Source organism: Xenopus tropicalis, chromosome 4 (assembly GCF_000004195.4).
Source record: "Xenopus tropicalis strain Nigerian chromosome 4, UCB_Xtro_10.0, whole genome shotgun sequence".
Taxonomy (NCBI): domain Eukaryota; kingdom Metazoa; phylum Chordata; class Amphibia; order Anura; family Pipidae; genus Xenopus; species Xenopus tropicalis.
Window position 1 is genome coordinate 6,434,664 of NC_030680.2, and position 17,427 is coordinate 6,452,090.

The window sequence follows — 17,427 nt, forward strand, 5'->3', positions numbered from 1 at the left end:
AGCCCGGGGTAAGTGGGTGAGGCTGGGGTAACAGTGCCAGCCCGGGGTAAGTGGTGAGGCTGGGGTAACAGTGCCAGCCCGGGGTAAGTGGGTGAGGCTGGGGTAACTGTGCCAGCCCGGGTAAGTGGGTGAGGCTGGGGTAACAGTGCCAGCCCGGGGTAAGTGGGTGAGGCTGGGTAACTGTACCAGCCCTGGGGTAAGTGGGCGAGGCTGGGGTAACAGTACCAGCCCGGGGTAAGTGGGCGGGTGAGCCAGCCGGGTAGGGGAGCTGGGGTAACAGTGCCAGCCCGGGGTAAGTGGGTGAGGCTGGGGTAACAGTACCAGCCCGGGGTAAGTGGGCGAGGCTGGGGTAACAGTACCAGCCCGGGGTAAGTGGGCGAGGCTGGGGTAACAGTGCCAGCCCGGGGTAACTGGGTAAGGCTGGGGTAACAGTGCCACCCTGGGGTAACTGGGTAAGGCTGGGGTAAGTGGGTAAGGCTGGGGTAACTGAGTGAGGCTGGGGTAACTGAGTGAGGCTGGGGTAACTGAGTGAGGCTGGGGTAAGTGGGTAAGGCTGGGGTAACTGAGTGAGGCTGGGGTAAGTGGGTAAGGCTGGGGTAAGTGGGTAAGGCTGGGGTAACTGAGTGAGGCTGGGGTAACTGAGTGAGGCTGGGGTAACTGGGTGAGGCTGGGGTAACTGAGTGAGGCTGGGGTAACTGAGTGAGGCTGGGGTAACTGAGTGAGGCTGGGGTAACTGAGTGAGGCTGGGGTAACTGAGTGAGGCTGGGGTAACTGGGTGAGGCTGGGGTAACTGAGTGAGGCTGGGGTAACTGAGTGAGGCTGGGGTAACTGAGTGAGGCTGGGGTAACTGAGTGAGGCTGGGGTAACTGAGTGAGGCTGGGGTAAGTGGGTAAGGCTGGGGTAAGTGGGTAAGGCTGGGGTAACTGAGTGAGGCTGGGGTAACTGAGTGAGGCTGGGGTAACTGAGTGAGGCTGGGGTAACTGAGTGAGGCTGGGGTAACTGGGTGAGGCTGGGGTAACTGGGTAAGGCTGGGGTAACTGAGTGAGGCTGGGGTAACTGAGTGAGGCTGGGGTAACTGAGTGAGGCTGGGGTAACTGAGTGAGGCTGGGGTAACTGAGTGAGGCTGGGGTAACTGAGTGAGGCTGGGGTAACTGGGTGAGGCTGGGGTAACTGGTGAGGCTGGGGTAACTTGAGTGAGGCTGGGGTAACCGAGTGAGGCTGGGGTACCGAGTGAGGCTGGGGTAACTGAGTGAGGCTGGGGTAACTGGGTGAGGCTGGGGATAACTGAGTGAGGCTGGGGTAACTGAGTGAGGCTGGGATAACTGAGTGAGGCTGGGGTAACTGGGTAAGGCTGGGGTAACTGAGTGAGGCTGGGGTAACTGGGTAAGGCTGGGGTAACTGAGTGAGGCTGGGGTAACTGAGTGAGGCTGGGGTAACTGGGTGAGGCTGGGATAACTGAGTGAGGCTGGGTAACTGAGTGAGGCTGGGGTAACTGGGTAAGGCTGGGGTAACTGAGTGAGGCTGGGGTAACTGGGTAAGGCTGGGGTAACTGAGTGAGGCTGGGGTAACTGAGTGAGGCTGGGGTAAGTGAGTGAGGCTGGGGAATCTGAGTGAGGCTGGGGTAACTGCAGTGAGGCTGGGGTAACTGAGTGAGGCTGGGGTAATGAGTGAGGCTGGGGTAACTGAGTGAGGCTGGGGTAACTGAGTGAGGCTGGGGTAACTGAGTGAGGCTTGGGGTAACTGAGTGAGGCTGGGGTAACTGGGTGAGGCTGGGATAACTGAGTGAGGCTGGGGTAACTGAGTGAGGCTGGGATAACTGAGTGAGGCTGGGGTAACTGGGTAAGGCTGGGGTAACTGAGTGAGGCTGGGGTAACTGGGTAAGGCTGGGGTAAACTGAGTGAGGCTGGGGTAACTGAGTGAGGCTGGGGTAACTGGGTGAGGCTGGGATAACTGAGTGAGGCTGGGGTAACTGAGTGAGGCTGGGGTAACTGGGTAAGGCTGGGGTAACTGAGTGAGGCTGGGGTAACTGGGTAAGGCTGGGGTAACTGAGTGAGGCTGGGGTAACTGAGTGAGGCTGGGGTAAGTGAGTGAGGCTGGGGTAACTGAGTGAGGCTGGGGTAACTGAGTGAGGCTGGGGTAACTGAGTGAGGCTGGGGTAACTGAGTGAGGCTGGGGTAACTGAGTGAGGCTGGGGTAACTGGGTAAGGCTGGGATAACTGAGTGAGGCTGGGGTAACTGAGTGAGGCTGGGTAACTGAGTGAGGCTGGGGTAACTGAGTGAGGCTGGGATAACTGAGTGAGGCTGGGGTAACTGGGTAAGGGCTGGGGTAACTGAGTGAGGCTGGGGTAACTGAGTGAGGCTGGGGTAACTGAGTGAGGCTGGGGTAACTGAGTGAGGCTGGGGTAACTGAGTGAGGCTGGGGTAAGTGAGTGAGGCTGGGGTAACTGAGTGAGGCTGGGGTAACTGAGTGAGGCTGGGGTAACTGAGTGAGGCTGGGGTAACTGAGTGAGGCTGGGGTAACTGAGTGAGGCTGGGGTAACTGAGTGAGGCTGGGGTAACTGAGTGAGGCTGGGATAACTGAGTGAGGCTGGGGTAACTGAGTGAGGCTGGGATAACTGAGTGAGGCTGGGGTAACTGGGTAAGGCTGGGGTAACTGAGTGAGGCTGGGGTAACTGGGTAAGGCTGGGGTAACTGAGTGAGGCTGGGGTAACTGAGTGAGGCTGGGGTAACTGGGTGAGGCTGGGATAACTGAGTGAGGCTGGGGTAACTGAGTGAGGCTGGGGTAACTGGGTAAGGCTGGGGTAACTGAGTGAGGCTGGGGTAACTGGGTAAGGCTGGGGTAACTGAGTGAGGCTGGGGTAACTGAGTGAGGCTGGGGTAAGTGAGTGAGGCTGGGGTAACTGAGTGAGGCTGGGGTAACTGAGTGAGGCTGGGGTAACTGAGTGAGGCTGGGTAACTGAGTGAGGCTGGGTAACTGAGTGAGGCTGGGGTAACTGGTTAAGGCTGGGATAGACTGAGTGAGGCTGGGGTAACTGAGTGAGGCTGGGGTAACTGAGTGAGGCTGGGGTAACTGAGTGAGGCTGGGGTAACTGAGTGAGGCTGGGGTAACTGGGTAAGGCTGGGGTAACTGAGTGAGGCTGGGGTAACTGAGTGAGGCTGGGGTAACTGAGTGAGGCTGGGGTAACTGAGTGAGGCTGGGTAAACTGAGTGAGGCTGGGGTAAGTGAGTGAGGCTGGGGTAACTGGGTGAGGCTGGGGTAACTGGGTGAGGCTGGGGTAACTGAGTGAGGCTGGGGTAACTGAGTGAGGCTGGGAGTAACTGAGTGAGGCTGGGGTAACTGGGTGAGGCTGGGATAACTGAGTGAGGCTGGGGTAACTGAGTGAGGCTGGGATAACTGAGTGAGGCTGGGGATAACTGGGTAAGGCTGGGGTAACTGAGTGAGGCTGGGGTAACTGGGTAAGGCTTGGGCGGTAACTGGTGAGGCTGGGGTAACTGAGTGAGGCTGGGGTAAACTGGTGAGGCTGGGATAACTGAGTGAGGCTGGGTAACTGAGTGAGGCTGGGGTAACTGGGTAAGGCTGGGGTAACTGAGTGAGGCTGGGGTAACTGGGTAAGGCTGGGGTAACTGAGTGAGGCTGGGGTAACTGAGTGAGGCTGGGGTAAGTGAGTGAGGCTGGGTAACTGAGTGAGGCTGGGGTAACTAAGTGAGGCTGGGGTAACTGAGTGAGGCTGGGTAACTGAGTGAGGCTGGGGTAACTGAGTGAGGCTGGGGTAACTGAGTGAGGCTGGGGTAACTGAGTGAGGCTGGGGTAACTGGGTGAGGCTGGATAACTGAGTGAGGCTGGGGTAACTGAGTGAGGCTGGGATAACTGAGTGAGGCTGGGGTAACTGGGTAAGGCTGGGGTAACTGAGTGAGGCTGGGTAACTGGGTAAGGCTGGGGTAACTGAGTGAGGCTGGGGTAACTGAGTGAGGCTGGGGTAACTGGGTGAGGCTGGGATAACTGAGTGAGGCTGGGGTAACTGGGTAAGGCTGGGGTAACTGAGTGAGGCTGGGGTAACTGGGTAAGGCTGGGGTAACTGAGTGAGGCTGGGGTAACTGAGTGAGGCTGGGGTAACTGGGTGAGGCTGGGATAACTGAGTGAGGCTGGGGTAACTGAGTGAGGCTGGAACTGGGTAAGGCTGGGGTAACTGAGTGAGGCTGGGGTAACTGGGTAAGGCTGGGGTAACTGAGTGAGGCTGGGGTAACTGAGTGAGGCTGGGGTAAGTGAGTGAGGCTGGGGTAACTGGGTAAGGCTGGGGTAAACTGAGTGAGGCTGGGGTAACTGGGTAAGGCTGGGGTAACTGAGTGAGGCTGGGGTAACTGAGTGGGCTGGGGTAATGGGGCTGGGATAACTGAGTGAGGGCTGGGGTACATGAGTGAGGCTGGGGTAACTGGGTAGGGCTGGGATAACTGAGTGAGGCTGGGGTAACTGAGTGAGGCTGGGGTAAACTGGTGAGGCTGGGGTAACTGAGTGAGGCTTGGGGTAACTGGGTAAGGCTGGGGTAACTGAGTGAGGCTGGGGTAACTGAGTGAGGCTGGGGTAACTGAGTGAGGCTGGGGTAACTGAGTGAGGCTGGGGTAACTGAGTGAGGCTGGGGTAACTGAGTGAGGCTGGGGTAACTGAGTGAGGCTGGGGTAACTGGGTAGGCTGGGATAACTGAGTGAGGGCTGGGGTAACTGGGAGGCTGGGATAACTGAGTGAGGCTGGGGTAACTGAGGTGAGGCTGGGGTAACTGAGTGAGGCTGGGGTAACTGGGTAAGGCTGGGGTAACTGAGTGAGGCTGGGGTAACTGGGTAAGGCTGGGATAACTGAGTGAGGCTGGGGTAACTGAGTGAGGCTGGGGTAACTGGGTAAGGCTGGGATAACTGAGTGAGGCTGGGGTAACTGAGTGAGGCTGGGGTAACTGGGTAAGGCTGGGATAACTGAGTGAGGCTGGGGTAACTGAGTGAGGCACATAGGGTAACTGAGTGAGGCTGGGTACTGAGTGAGGCTGGATATTAGAGATAGAGAGAGGTAACTGAGTGAGGCTGGGGTAACTGAGTGAGGCTGGGGTAACTGAGTGAGGCTGGGGTAACTGGGTAAGGCTGGGGTGTAACTGAGTGAGGCTGGGGTAACTGAGTGAGGCTGGGGTAACTGGGTGAAGGCTGGGATAACTGAGTGAGGCTGGGGTAACTGAGTGAGGCTGGGGTAACTGGGTAAGGCTGGGGTAACTGAGTGCGACGCGGGTAACTGGGTACACGCGCGGCGCTAACTGAGTGAGGCTGGGTAACTGAGTGAGGCTGGGGTAAGTGAGTGAGGCTGGGGTAAGTGAGTGAGGCTGGGGTAACTGAGTGAGGCTGGGGTAACTGAGTGAGGCTGGGGTAACTGAGTGAGGCTGGGGTAACTGGGTAAGGCTGGGATAACTGAGTGAGGCTGGGGTAACTGGGTAAGGCTGGGATAACTGAGTGAGGCTGGGGTAACTGAGTGAGGCTGGGGTAACTGGGTAAGGCTGGGGTAACTGGGTAAGGCTGGGGTAACTGAGTGAGGCTGGGGTAACTGGGTAAGGCTGGGATAACTGAGTGAGGCTGGGGTAACTGAGTGAGGCTGGGGTAACTGGGTAAGGCTGGGATAACTGAGTGAGGCTGGGTAACTGAGTGAGGCTGGGGTAACTGAAGTGAGGCTGGGGTAACTGGGTAAGGCTGGGATAACTAGAGTGAGGCTGGGGTAACTGAGTGAGGCCACGAGACACGTAACTGGGTAACAGCGACGGCGGTAACTGAGTGGGCCTGGGTAACTGGGTAAGGCTGGGGTAACTGAGTGAGGCTGGGGTAACTGAGTGAGGCTGGGGTAAGTGAGTGAGGCTGGGGTAACTGAGTGAGGCTGGGGTAAGTGAGTGAGGCTGGGGTAACTGAGTGAGGCTGGGGTAACTGAGTGAGGCTGGGGTAACTGAGTGAGGCTGGGGTAACTGGGTAAGGCTGGGATAACTGAGTGAGGCTGGGGTAACTGGGTAAGGCTGGGATAACTGAGTGAGGCTGGGGTAACTGAGTGAGGCTGGGGTAAGTGGGTAAGGCTGGGGTAACTGGGTAAGGCTGGGGTAACTGAGTGAGGCTGGGGTAACTGGGTAAGGCTGGGATAACTGAGTGAGGCTGGGGTAACTGAGTGAGGCTGGGGTAACTGGGTAAGGCTGGGATAACTGAGTGAGGCTGGGGTAACTGAGTGAGGCTGGGGTAACTGAGTGAGGCTGGGGTAACTGGGTAAGGCTGGGATAACTGAGTGAGGCTGGGGTAACTGAGTGAGGCTGGGGTAACTGGGTAAGGCTGGGATAACTGAGTGAGGCTGGGGTAACTGAGTGAGGCTGGGGTATGAGTGAGGCTGGGGTAACTGAGTGAGGCTGGGGTAACTGAGTGAGGCTGGGGTAACTGAGTGAGGTGGGGTAACTGGGTAAGGCTGGGATAACTGAGTGAGGCTGGGGTAACTGAGTGAGGCTGGGGTAACTGGGTAAGGCTGGGATAACTGAGTGAGGCTGGGGTAACTGAGTGAGGCTGGGGTAACTGAGTGAGGCTGGGGTAACTGAGTGAGGCTGGGGTAACTGAGTGGGCCTGGGTAACTGAGTGAGGCTGGGTAACTGGGTGAGGCTGGTAACTGAGTGAGGCTGGGGTAACTGAGTGAGGCTGGGGTAACTGGGTAAGGCTGGGATAACTGAGTGAGGCTGGGGTAACTGAGTGAGGCTGGGGTAACTGGGTAAGGCTGGGGTAACTGAGTGAGGCTGGGGTAACTGAGTGAGGCTGGGGTAACTGAGTGAGGCTGGGGTAACTGAGTGAGGCTGGGGTAACTGAGTGAGGCTGGGGTAACTGGGTAAGGCTGGGGGGAAAATTTATAACTGAGTGAGGCTGGGGTAACTGAGTGAGGCTGGGGTAACTGGGTAAGGCTGGGATAACTGAGTGAGGCTGGGGTAACTGAGTGAGGCTGGGGTAACTGGGTAAGGCTGGGATAACTGAGTGAGGCTGGGGTAACTGAGTGAGGCTGGGGTAACTGGGTAAGGCTGGGGTAACTGAGTGAGGCTGGGGTAACTGAGTGAGGCTGGGGTAACTGAGTGAGGCTGGGGTAACTGAGTGAGGCTGGGGTAACTGAGTGAGGCTGGGGTAACTGAGTGAGGCTGGGGTAACTGAGTGAGGCTGGGGTAACTGAGTGAGGCTGGGGTAACTGAGTGAGGCTGGGGTAACTGAGTGAGGCTGGGGTAACTGTGCCAGGAGAGGTGCCGGGAGCAGACAGAGGGGCGGATCCCGCCTGAGAGGATTCCGGTTGCGCCCCAGGCCCAGCCCCGCCCCGCTGTGACATCCCAGCCCCGCCCTGCTGTGACGCCCCCCCCCCGCCCCGCCCCGCTGTGACGCCCCCGCCCCGCCCCGCTGTGCCGCTCTGCGCCTCTCCCCGCCCCGCCCCGCTGTGCCGCTCTGCGCCTCTCCCAGCCATGGCAACGTCCCCCCAAAAGTCTCCTTCCAGCCCGAAATCCCCCACCCCGAAGTCTCCCCCCTCCCGGAAGAAAGATGACTCGTTCCTGGGCAAGTTGGGGGGCACCCTGGCCCGGAGAAAGAAGGCCAAAGAGGGTAAGTGACTGGGTGGGGCTATTGGGGCAGTGGGTGGGGGCACCCCCGGGGCAACACGTTCTGCGCTGCATTCCTTAGCGCTCTCTGTAGCTCCGCCCACACAGTATGGGGGCCCCCGGGGGCCCAATATATCGGCCCAATGTACCGCGGGGCCGGACTGTGTCCCCAGAGCTTTAGGCACCGACCCACCCGCCCGTCCTGCCTATTCCTGCCCGGGATCTGCATCTGGGCCTGAAATACCCTATATACAGTGTGGTGTTACCCCTGTGCCCTGCCTGTTACCCCTGTGCCCTGCCTGTTACCCCTGTGCCCTGCCTGTTACCCCTGTGCCCTGCCTGTTACCCCCTGTGCCCTGCCTGTTACCCCCTGTGCCCTGCCTGTTTACCCTGTGCCCTGCCTGTTACCCCCTGTGCCCTGCCTGTTACCCCCTGTGCCCTGCCTGTTACCCCCTGTGCCCTGCCTGTTACCCCCTGTGCCCTGCCTGTTACCCCCTGTGCCCTGCCTGTTACCCCTGTGGCCTGCCTGTTACCCCTGTGCCCTGCCTGTACCCCCTGTGCCCTGCCTGTTACCCCCTGTGCCCTGCCTGTTACCCCCTGTGCCCTGCCTGTTACCCCTGTGCCCTGCTGTTTACCCCTGTGCCCTGCTGTTACCCCTGTGCCCTGCCTGTTGACCCCTGTGCCCTGCCTGTTACCCCCTGTGCCCTGCCTGTTACCCCTGTGCCCTGCCTGTTACCCCTGTGCCCTGCCTGTTACCCCTGTGCCCCCCTGTGCCCTGCCTGTTACCCCTGTGCCCTGCCTGTTACCCCTGTGGCCCTGCCTGTTACCCCTGTGCCCCCCTGTGCCCTGCCTGTTACCCCTGTGCCCTGCCTGTTACCCCTGTGCCTGCCTGTTACCTGCCTGTTACCCCTGTTACCCCCTGTGCCCTGCCTGTTACCCCTGTGCCCTGCCTGTTACCCCTGTGCCCTGCCTGTTACCCCTGTGCCCTGCCTGTTACCCTGTGCCCTGCCTGTTACCCCTGTGCCCTGCCTGTTACCCCTGTGCCCTGCTGTTTACCCCTGTGCCCTGCCTGTTACCCCTGTGCTTTGCCTGTTACCCCTGTCCCCCCTGTGCCCTGCCTGTTACCCCCTGTGCCCTGCCTGTTACCCCTGTGCCCTGCCTGTTACCCCTGTGCCCTGCCTGTTACCCCCTGTGCCCTGCCTGTTACCCCTGTGCCCTGCCTGTTACCCCTGTGCCCCCCTGTGCCCTGCCTGTTACCCCTGTGCCCCCCTGGCCCTGCCTTTACCCCTGCTGCCCTGCCTGTTACCCCCTGTGCCCTGCCTGTTACCCCTGTGCCCTGCCTGTTACCCCCTGTGCCCTGCCTGTACCCTGGCCCTGCCTGTTACCCCCTGTGCCCTGCCTGTTACCCCCTGTGCCCTGCCTGTTACCCCTGTGCCCTGCCTGTTACCCTGTGCCCCCTGTGCCCTGCCTGTTACCCCCTGTGCCCTGCCTGTTACCCCTGTGCCCTGCCTGTTACCCCTGTGCCCCCCTGTGCCCTGCCTGTTACCCCTGTGCCCTGCCTGTTACCCCTGTGCCCTGCCTATTACCCCCTGTTCCCTGCCTGTTACCCCCTGTTCCCTGCCTGTTCCCCCTGTTACCCCTGTGCCCTGCCTGTTACCCCCTGTGCCCTGCCTGTTACCCCCTGCTGCCCTGCCTGTTACCCCCTGTGCCCTGCCTGTTACCCCTGAGCCCTGCCTGTTACCCCTGTACGCCCTGGCCTGTTACCCCTGTGCCCTGCCTGTTACCCCTGTGCCCTGCCTGTTACCCCTGTGCCCTGCCTGTTACCCCTGTGCCCTGCCTGTTACCCCCTGTGCCCTGCCTGTTACCCCTGAGCCCTGCCTGTACCCCTGGCCCTGCCTTCCCCTTGCCCTGCTGTTACCCCTGTGGCCCTGCCTGTTACCCCCTGTGCCCTGCCTGTTACCCCTGTGCCCTGCCTGTTACCCCCTGTGCCCTGCCTGTTACCCCTGTGCCCTGCCTGTTACCCCCTGTGCCCCCCTGCTGCCCTGCCTGTTACCCCCTGTGCCCCCCTGTTCCCTGCCTGTTACCCCCTGTGCCCTGCCTTATACCCCCTGTGCCCTGCCTTATACCCCCTGTGCCCTGCCTGTTACCCCCTGTGCCCTGCCTGTTACCCCCTTTGCCCCCCTGTTCCCTGCCTGTTACCCCCTGTTCCCTGCCTGCTGCCCCCTGGGTATGGGGGTACAGTTTATTGTGTGCCCAGAACATTCCTTCTCTGTATATTTGTATTTATACATATGGGTAGGAGGTGCCATAGTGTTTCCCTTAGACAGTACAGTATGGGGGTACAGCTTATTGTGTGCCCAGAACATTCCTTCTCTGTATATTTGTATTTATACATATGGGTAGGGGGTGCCATAGTGTTTCCCTTAGACAGTACAGTATGGGGGTACAGCTTATTGTGTGCCCAGAACATTCCTTCTCTGTATATTTGTATTTATACATTATACATTATGTTCCTTTGGACAGTACAGTATAAAATGAAAATATATATTGTATAAACAGGTTCCATGACCTGTATATAAGTACTCATCCTTCTGCCTTGTGCCTTTATATGGGCACAGAACCCCTCAGTGACTGCTAATATCCTTATCATTTACAGTAGGGGGTACATTATCCCTTATAATACATGAGTGATACTCAGAGTTCCCTGTATAACTCAGCCTGCAGCCTTGTGCCTTTATATGGGGGGCACAGAACCCCTTAGTGACTGCTAATATCCTTATCATTTACAGTAGGGGGTCCATTATCCCTTATAATACATGAGTGATACTCAGAGTTCCCTGTATAACTCAGCCTGCAGCCTTGTGCCTTTATATGGGCACAGAACCCCTCAGTGACTGCTAATATCCTTATCATTTACAGTAGGGGGTACAGTATCCCTTATATATATTTGTTCCTTAAGATTCAGTTGAGGTATTACTGGCTGACCCTTCTCTAAGCAGCCTTTGTCTGCCTCCCACTGGGGCCCCAGTTGCGTTTATAATCCCATTTCAAGAAGCCTAAAGGGGCGTGACCTGACTGACAGGGGGTGTGGTCTGCTATAACTGGGGCTGTGGGTATTCCAAAGGGGTCTGTAAGGGTCATTCTTCGCCCTTCTTTCAGTCTGTACAGAGAGGCACCACAAATCTGTTCCATCAGAGAGAGCAATTCTCAATATATTCCATTAAAAAACAGTGTAAATGCTCAGATATTAAGTAGGAAACTGATTGCTGCACAAGCAAAGGCCAATCACGAAAAGGCTTTTATGTTTATTAGTAGCAAAAACAGCTTTAAAATATGCCATGATTTTGGTTCAAGGGGCAAAACCAAATTTAACTCAGTTGTTGCCGGACTACAAATCCCAGAATAATGTAACATATAACGAAGGGTGAGGCATGCTGGGAGCTGTAGTCCAGCAACATCAGGGTTGTATTTGTAAAGCAATATTACACAATTTTCTGAAACGTTTCCCCCAAATCCCCACAGCCAGCGGCTGCTTTAAAATGCAAAAGAATCCTCCAATGAGAATCTGTATAAATCCGGCTCCATGTTCTCTGTTCCTGCAATTGGAGTTGGGAGCAATAAGCACAGTTTCCCAGCACTGAACAAGTCTGTCCCTTTATCCCCATGTCTGATTCCTGTGCCATATAATGAGGGGAAAATGCCATCATTATCTCTATATGTAAGGTACCAGCAAGGGGCCTGACACAGTGAATCAGCATTCTCATTGGTCACTTCTATCGCATTTATAATGATGTTTTCTATCAGTAGAATTCTCATTGGTGAATTTTCTTGCATTTATAATTATGTTTTTGGCAACTTCTATAGCAAAACAAGTGTGCGCAGTGGGACGGTGCTATGATTGGGTTTAAACCCCTATTATTTTGCCTAACTGCCCCCCAGCATCTGACAAGCTTTCGGCGGGTCGCTGGGAGTTGCAGCTCTCACTATGCTCACTAGGCAGATGTAGGGGAAGCGGCGGGGCGGAAGGGTAATGGTGTTTCGGCAGTGGCTGTGGCAGTTTAAATGAGATATTGGAAATAATGTGCTGTCAGCCTGCAGGAATCCCACGTATGCGAGCGCTGAAAGAAAGTACATTCCTCCTCTGCGGGTGCAACTTTGCCTTTGTTTTCTTTAAATCAGCTTAGAATCGCAAAAACATCTCTTTTACTTGCCCTTTCCCTCCCCACAGGGGCCCCACTCATTTTCCATCCGCCCTCAGAAACGGAGCCGTGACTCCTTTGTGGCAACTGAACTACAACTCCCAGAATCCCCTGCATGTTTCTATGGGAATGCAAGCAGCTGTACCCACAGGATACCCCTCAGCCCTCCCTAAGTGCATTGGCCCTTTATACCCCCGAGGGGGGCAGGCCAGGCTGGGTTTGCATTCATGGGGGAGACCCCTCTGCTGTACCCTCAAACCCCCAGATAAATCTGGCAGTATGGCAGGGAAGCCATGATTCTTAGTTGCCCCCCCCTGTAGCTATGTAGACTCTTCCATCTATTATTATGCAACAGGCAAGCTGGACTGTACCAATATAGTGTAGCAGGGGTGCCCAGACTTAAGGCCTTACCTGAAATCACCCTCCTTTCCTCCTCCTTTGTCAATTGCTTAGAGAACAAAAATGCTTTGAATAACAATTGTCAGATATTTATATATATATATATATATATATATATATATATATATATATATATATATATATATATATATATACAGTGGAGGAAATAATTATTTGACCCCTCACTGATTTTGTAAGTTTGTCCAATGACAAAGAAATGAAAAGTCTCAGAACAGTATCATTTCAATGGTAGGTTTAACAGTGGCAGATAGCACATCAAAAGGAAAATCGAAAAAATAACTTTAAATAAAAGATAGCAACTGATTTGCATTTCATTGAGTGAAATAAGTTTTTGAACCCTCTAACAAAAAAAGACTTAATACTTAGTGGAAAACCCCTTGTTTGCAAGCACAGAGGCCAAACGTTTCTTGTAATTGATGAGCAAGTTTGCGCACATTTTAGGAGGAATGTTGGTCCCACTCCTCTTTGCAGATCATCTCTAAATCCCTAAGGTTTCTGTCTCTGTGCAACTCTGAGCTTGAGCTCCCTCCATAGGTTTTCTATTGGATTAAGGTCCGGAGACTGACTAGGCCACTCCATGACCTTAATGTGCTTCTTCTTGAGCCACTCCTTTGTTGCCTTTGCTGTATGTTTTGGGTCATTGTCGTGCTGGAACACCCATCCACGACCCATTTTCAGTTTCCTGGCAGAGGGAAGGAGGTTGTCGTTCAGGATTTCACGATACATGGCTCCGTCCATTTTCCCGTTAATGCGAATAAGTTGTCCTGTGCCCTTAGCAGAAAAACACCCCCAAAGCAAAATGTTTCCACCCCCATGCTTGACGGTGGGGACGGTGTTTTGGGGGTCATAGGCAGCATTTTTCTTCCTCCAAACACAGCGAGTTGAGTTAATGCCAAAGAGCTCTATTTTGGTCTCATCAGACCACAGCACCTTCTCCCAGTCACTCACAGAATCATTCAGGTGTTCATTGGCAAACTTCAGACGGGCCTGCACATGTGCCTTCTTGAGCAGGGGGACCTTGCGAGCCCTGCAGGATTTTAATCCATTGCGGTGTAATGTGTTTCCAATGGTTTTCTTGGTGACTGTGGTCCCTGCTAATTTGAGGTCATTAACTAACTCCTCCCGTGTAGTTCTAGGATGCTTTTTCACCTTTCTCAGAATCATTGACACCCCACGAGGTGAGATCTTGCGTGGAGCCCCAGAGCGAGGTCGATTGATGGTCATTTTGTGCTCCTTCCATTTTCCAACAATCGCACCAACAGTTGTCACCTTCTCTCCCAGCTTCTTGCTAATGGTTTTGTAGCCCATTCCAGCCTTGTGCAGGTCTACAATCTTGTCTCTGACATCCTTGGACAGCTCTTTGGTCTTTCCCATGTTGGAGAGTTTGGAGTCTGCTTGATTGATTGATTCTGTGGACAGGTGTCTTTTATACAGGTGACTAGTTAAGACAGGTGTCCTTAATGAGGTTGACTAATTGAGTAGAAGTGTCTAACCACTCTGTGGGAGCCAGAACTCTTAATGGTTGGTAGGGGTTCAAAAACTTATTTCACTCAATGAAATGCAAATCAGTTGCTATCTTTTATTTAAAGTTATTTTTTCGATTTTCCTTTTGATGTGCTATCTGCCACTGTTAAACCTACCATTGAAATGATACTGTTCTGAGACTTTTCATTTCTTTGTCATTGGACAAACTTACAAAATCAGTGAGGGGTCAAATAATTATTTCCTCCACTGTATATAGAAACCCCTGACAGCTGGTTGGGGAGTTTATTTCCTCCCTGCTGCTGCTATTACTATCCTCTGGGAATAAACAACAGTCTTGTCTCACTTTTTGGCAGGGTTACTAGATATAAACTCAGAATTTATCAAAGTCACAGAGAAATTCTTGTTTTTGTCTCATGATCTCACAAGAAAAAAATCTTGAGTTCCAATTCTTAAGTTTTTTATTCTTTCCCAAGTATTATTTCCCCTTCAGACTAATTGCCATTTTATTGGGAACTCTGAGTATCATTCATGTATTATAAGGGATAATGTACCCCCTACTGTAAATGATAAGGATATTAGCAGTCACTGAGGGGTTCTGTGCCCCCCATATAAAGGCACAAGGCTGCAGGCTGAGTTATACAGGGAACTCTGAGTATCACTCATGTATTATAAGGGATAATGTACCCCCTACTGTAAATGATAAGGATATTAGCAGTCACTGAGGGGTTCTGTGCCCCCCATATAAAGGCACAAGGCTGCAGGCTGAGTTATACAGGGAACTCTGAGTATCACTCATGTATTATAAGGGATAATGTACCCCCTACTGTAAATGATAAGGATTATATAAAGTAGATATATTATAACAGGGCTACATGATTATAATACAGTGGATGAAATGGCTTTTGCCAGTTATAACTGATATAAAATATATATATAAACAAGGACATATTTTACAGGTTTTTCCTGGTTGTTGTTACTGATGACCAATATTTTACTACCCCAGCCAATCAGAGACTGAGCTGACTACTTAGTCACCCTCGGGGGACCCATTAGGAGACCTTTCCTCTTCATCTTTGCTTTATCCGAGCGTGTAAAATACTTCCTACACTTTTCACAAGTGCTTGGAATTTCAATGGAGCGGTTCCCTGGTGAACAGCGAGGGGCCACCGGGGGGGGGGAACAATACGGAGAAGCGTGCGCGTTAATAAACCAATAGACAAACAAGGCAGGGTTAATGGTGATCCTGTGACAATAACGTGGGGGAACGTTCTATCGCGCCGACCCCTTAATGCTTTGTATCTAAGCTCCCAGCGGCGCTCGGTGTCATTGGGGCGACGGAATAAATATTTTAAAAGCTGCTTTGTGCGCGGCGGCGGCGGTTTCCAAGCGTAATTAGCGGCTGCCGTTTCATTCAATTGGCTTTTAGATGAGGGTTCAAGGATTGTTAGCCCAGTCCCTGCGCGAATACCTGCAGCCGCTCGAGGGGTCGGCGAACCCGAGCAATTTAGCGTTGCTATTGTCTCCCCGCTTACATAGCAACATAGCAGCGCCTTGACCCCCGGCCGCCTCATAATTCTCGTTATACATTAATATATATTCAAGCTTTTGCTATTGTTACGGAAGATAAATGTCGTTTAAAAGGGCACTAAAGGCAAAAATATATGTTTTTGGGAATTTAGTAGCACTTCCTTCTGCTGCATGCCTATTAAGCATGCGTACAAGCCGACCAATCACAATCCAGTCTGCCTTAGTATCTCCCCCTCCCATGGGTTACATTTGAGGCCAATTACTTTGGTTTGGAACAGATGCTGGGTGCAAGTAGTTCTTACCCAGAGGGATGGGGGCAGTAGCCATAGTAACAACCAATAGTAGTGATCGGTTACTATCCCATATTCATAGGGTTGCCACCTACCTACCCAGCTATGACCAGTAATAAAAAGTGTCCATAAAGACATCATTCCAGTTACTCCCCTAAACTGCCAGTTTAAACCCCCAATTCTCCCAGCCGCCATTTTCCCCGAACTGCTGACTCTGGCCCCGCCCCTATTCGTACCAGCCGGTATTATTTCATAGGGGAAGGTGGAAACCCTACTCTCGTTCCCCCCAATCTATTACTTTATCCATGTTACCGTCCTGACCAATCCCATACAGGCTATACACACCTGTTGGGCCCTCCTCTACCCCCATGAATTCTGCCCCCACCCCCCTGGTTCCAATGCCTATGGGCTTCATACTCCTCGGTGGAGGCTCCTCCTCCTTAGTACTTAGTTACAACCAAGCAGTGGGCCCGGCCAACTCGGCAGAATAGGGCCCAAATAATAAAGTAAAGCCCCAGCCCTGGGTACTAAGTTTGGCCCCAGAGCGACTTATAAACACGGTTTGGCCCCCGACCCACAAGGGCAGAATCGGGGCTATTGGTTCCCACGCTGTGTAAGGCTGCCTGTGTGAATCCTACTGAGTCAGGCTGGGACCTGGGATTGATTGTTAGGGTGGGATATAAAGGGTTAAATGCCGGGAGGGGGGCTTCTCTCCTGCTCCCAGATGGGCCCATACAGTAACTGGCGCTGTTCTGTTTATATTCACTGCCCTGCAGATCCCACAGACTTCACTTACCTTTTATGGAAGAAAGTGGGGAAATTGAGTGCAGATGTAGGGAATGAGCAGCGGGACAGGCTCTGCTATGGGACAGGCTCTGCTGTGGGACAGGCTCTGCTGTGGGACAGGCTCTGCTGTGGGACAGGCTCTGCTATGGGACAGGCTCTGCTATGGGACAGGCTCTGCAGTGGGACAGGCTCTGCTATGGGACAGGCTCCCTATGCTGCCATAGTTTTATGGTATCTCTCTGTACAGGCTATGAGCAAACTTAGGGGGCTGTTCCTGCTGAATTGTGCTTAGTACAGGGGAATCCCTATGTGCCATAGTTTTATGGTATCTCTCTGTACAGGCTATGGGCAAACTTAGGGGGCTGTTCCTGCTGAATTGTGCTTAGTACAGGGGAATCCCTATGTGCCATAGTTTTATGGTATCTCTCTGTACAGGCTATGAGCAAACTTAGGGGGCTGTTCCTGCTGAATTGTGCTTAGTACAGGGGAATCCCTATGTGCCATAGTTTTATGGTATCTCTCTGTACAGGCTATGAGCAAACTTAGGGGGCTGTTCCTGCTGAATTGTGCTTAGTACAGGGGAATCCCTATGTACCATAGTGTTATGGTATCTCTCTGTACAGGCTATGAGCAAACTTAGGGGGCTGTTCCTGCTGAATTGTGCTTAGTACAGGGGAATTCCTATGCTGCCATAGTTTTATGGTATCTCTGTACAGGCTATGAGCAAACTTAGGGGGCTGTTCCTGCTGAATTGTGCTTAGTACAGGGGAATCCCTATGTACCATAGTTTCATGGTATCTCTCTGTACAGGCTATGAGCAAACTTAGGGGGCTGTTCCTGCTGAATTGTGCTTAGTACAGGGGAATCTCTGTGTACCATAGTGTTATGGTATCTCTCTGTACAGGCTATGAGCAAACTTAGGGGGCTGTTCCTGCTGAATTGTGCTTAGTACAGGGGAATTCCTATGCTGCCATAGTTTTATGGTATCTCTCTGTACAGGCTATGAGCAAACTTAGGGGGCTGTTCCTGCTGAATTGGGCTTAGTACAGGGGAATCCCTATGTGCCATAGTTTTATGGTATCTCTCTGTACAGGCTATGGG

At 53.4% G+C, this 17,427-nt stretch overlaps 1 protein-coding gene across 2 annotated transcripts in view; it reads left to right on the top strand.

The window, feature by feature from the left end:
- The first annotated feature begins 7,427 nt into the window (after positions 1-7,427).
- Positions 7,428-17,427, top strand: part of parva (parvin alpha) — a 39,557-nt gene continuing 29,557 nt past the window's right edge. For both annotated transcript variants that reach the window (XR_004222194.1, XM_031900406.1), the window contains exon 1: positions 7,428-7,623. Coding sequence is in view for 1 of the 2 variants with exons in the window: in XM_031900406.1 (XP_031756266.1) it covers positions 7,488-7,623 (136 nt within the window). In the remaining variant the exon portion in view is untranslated. The remainder of the gene's footprint in view (positions 7,624-17,427) is intronic.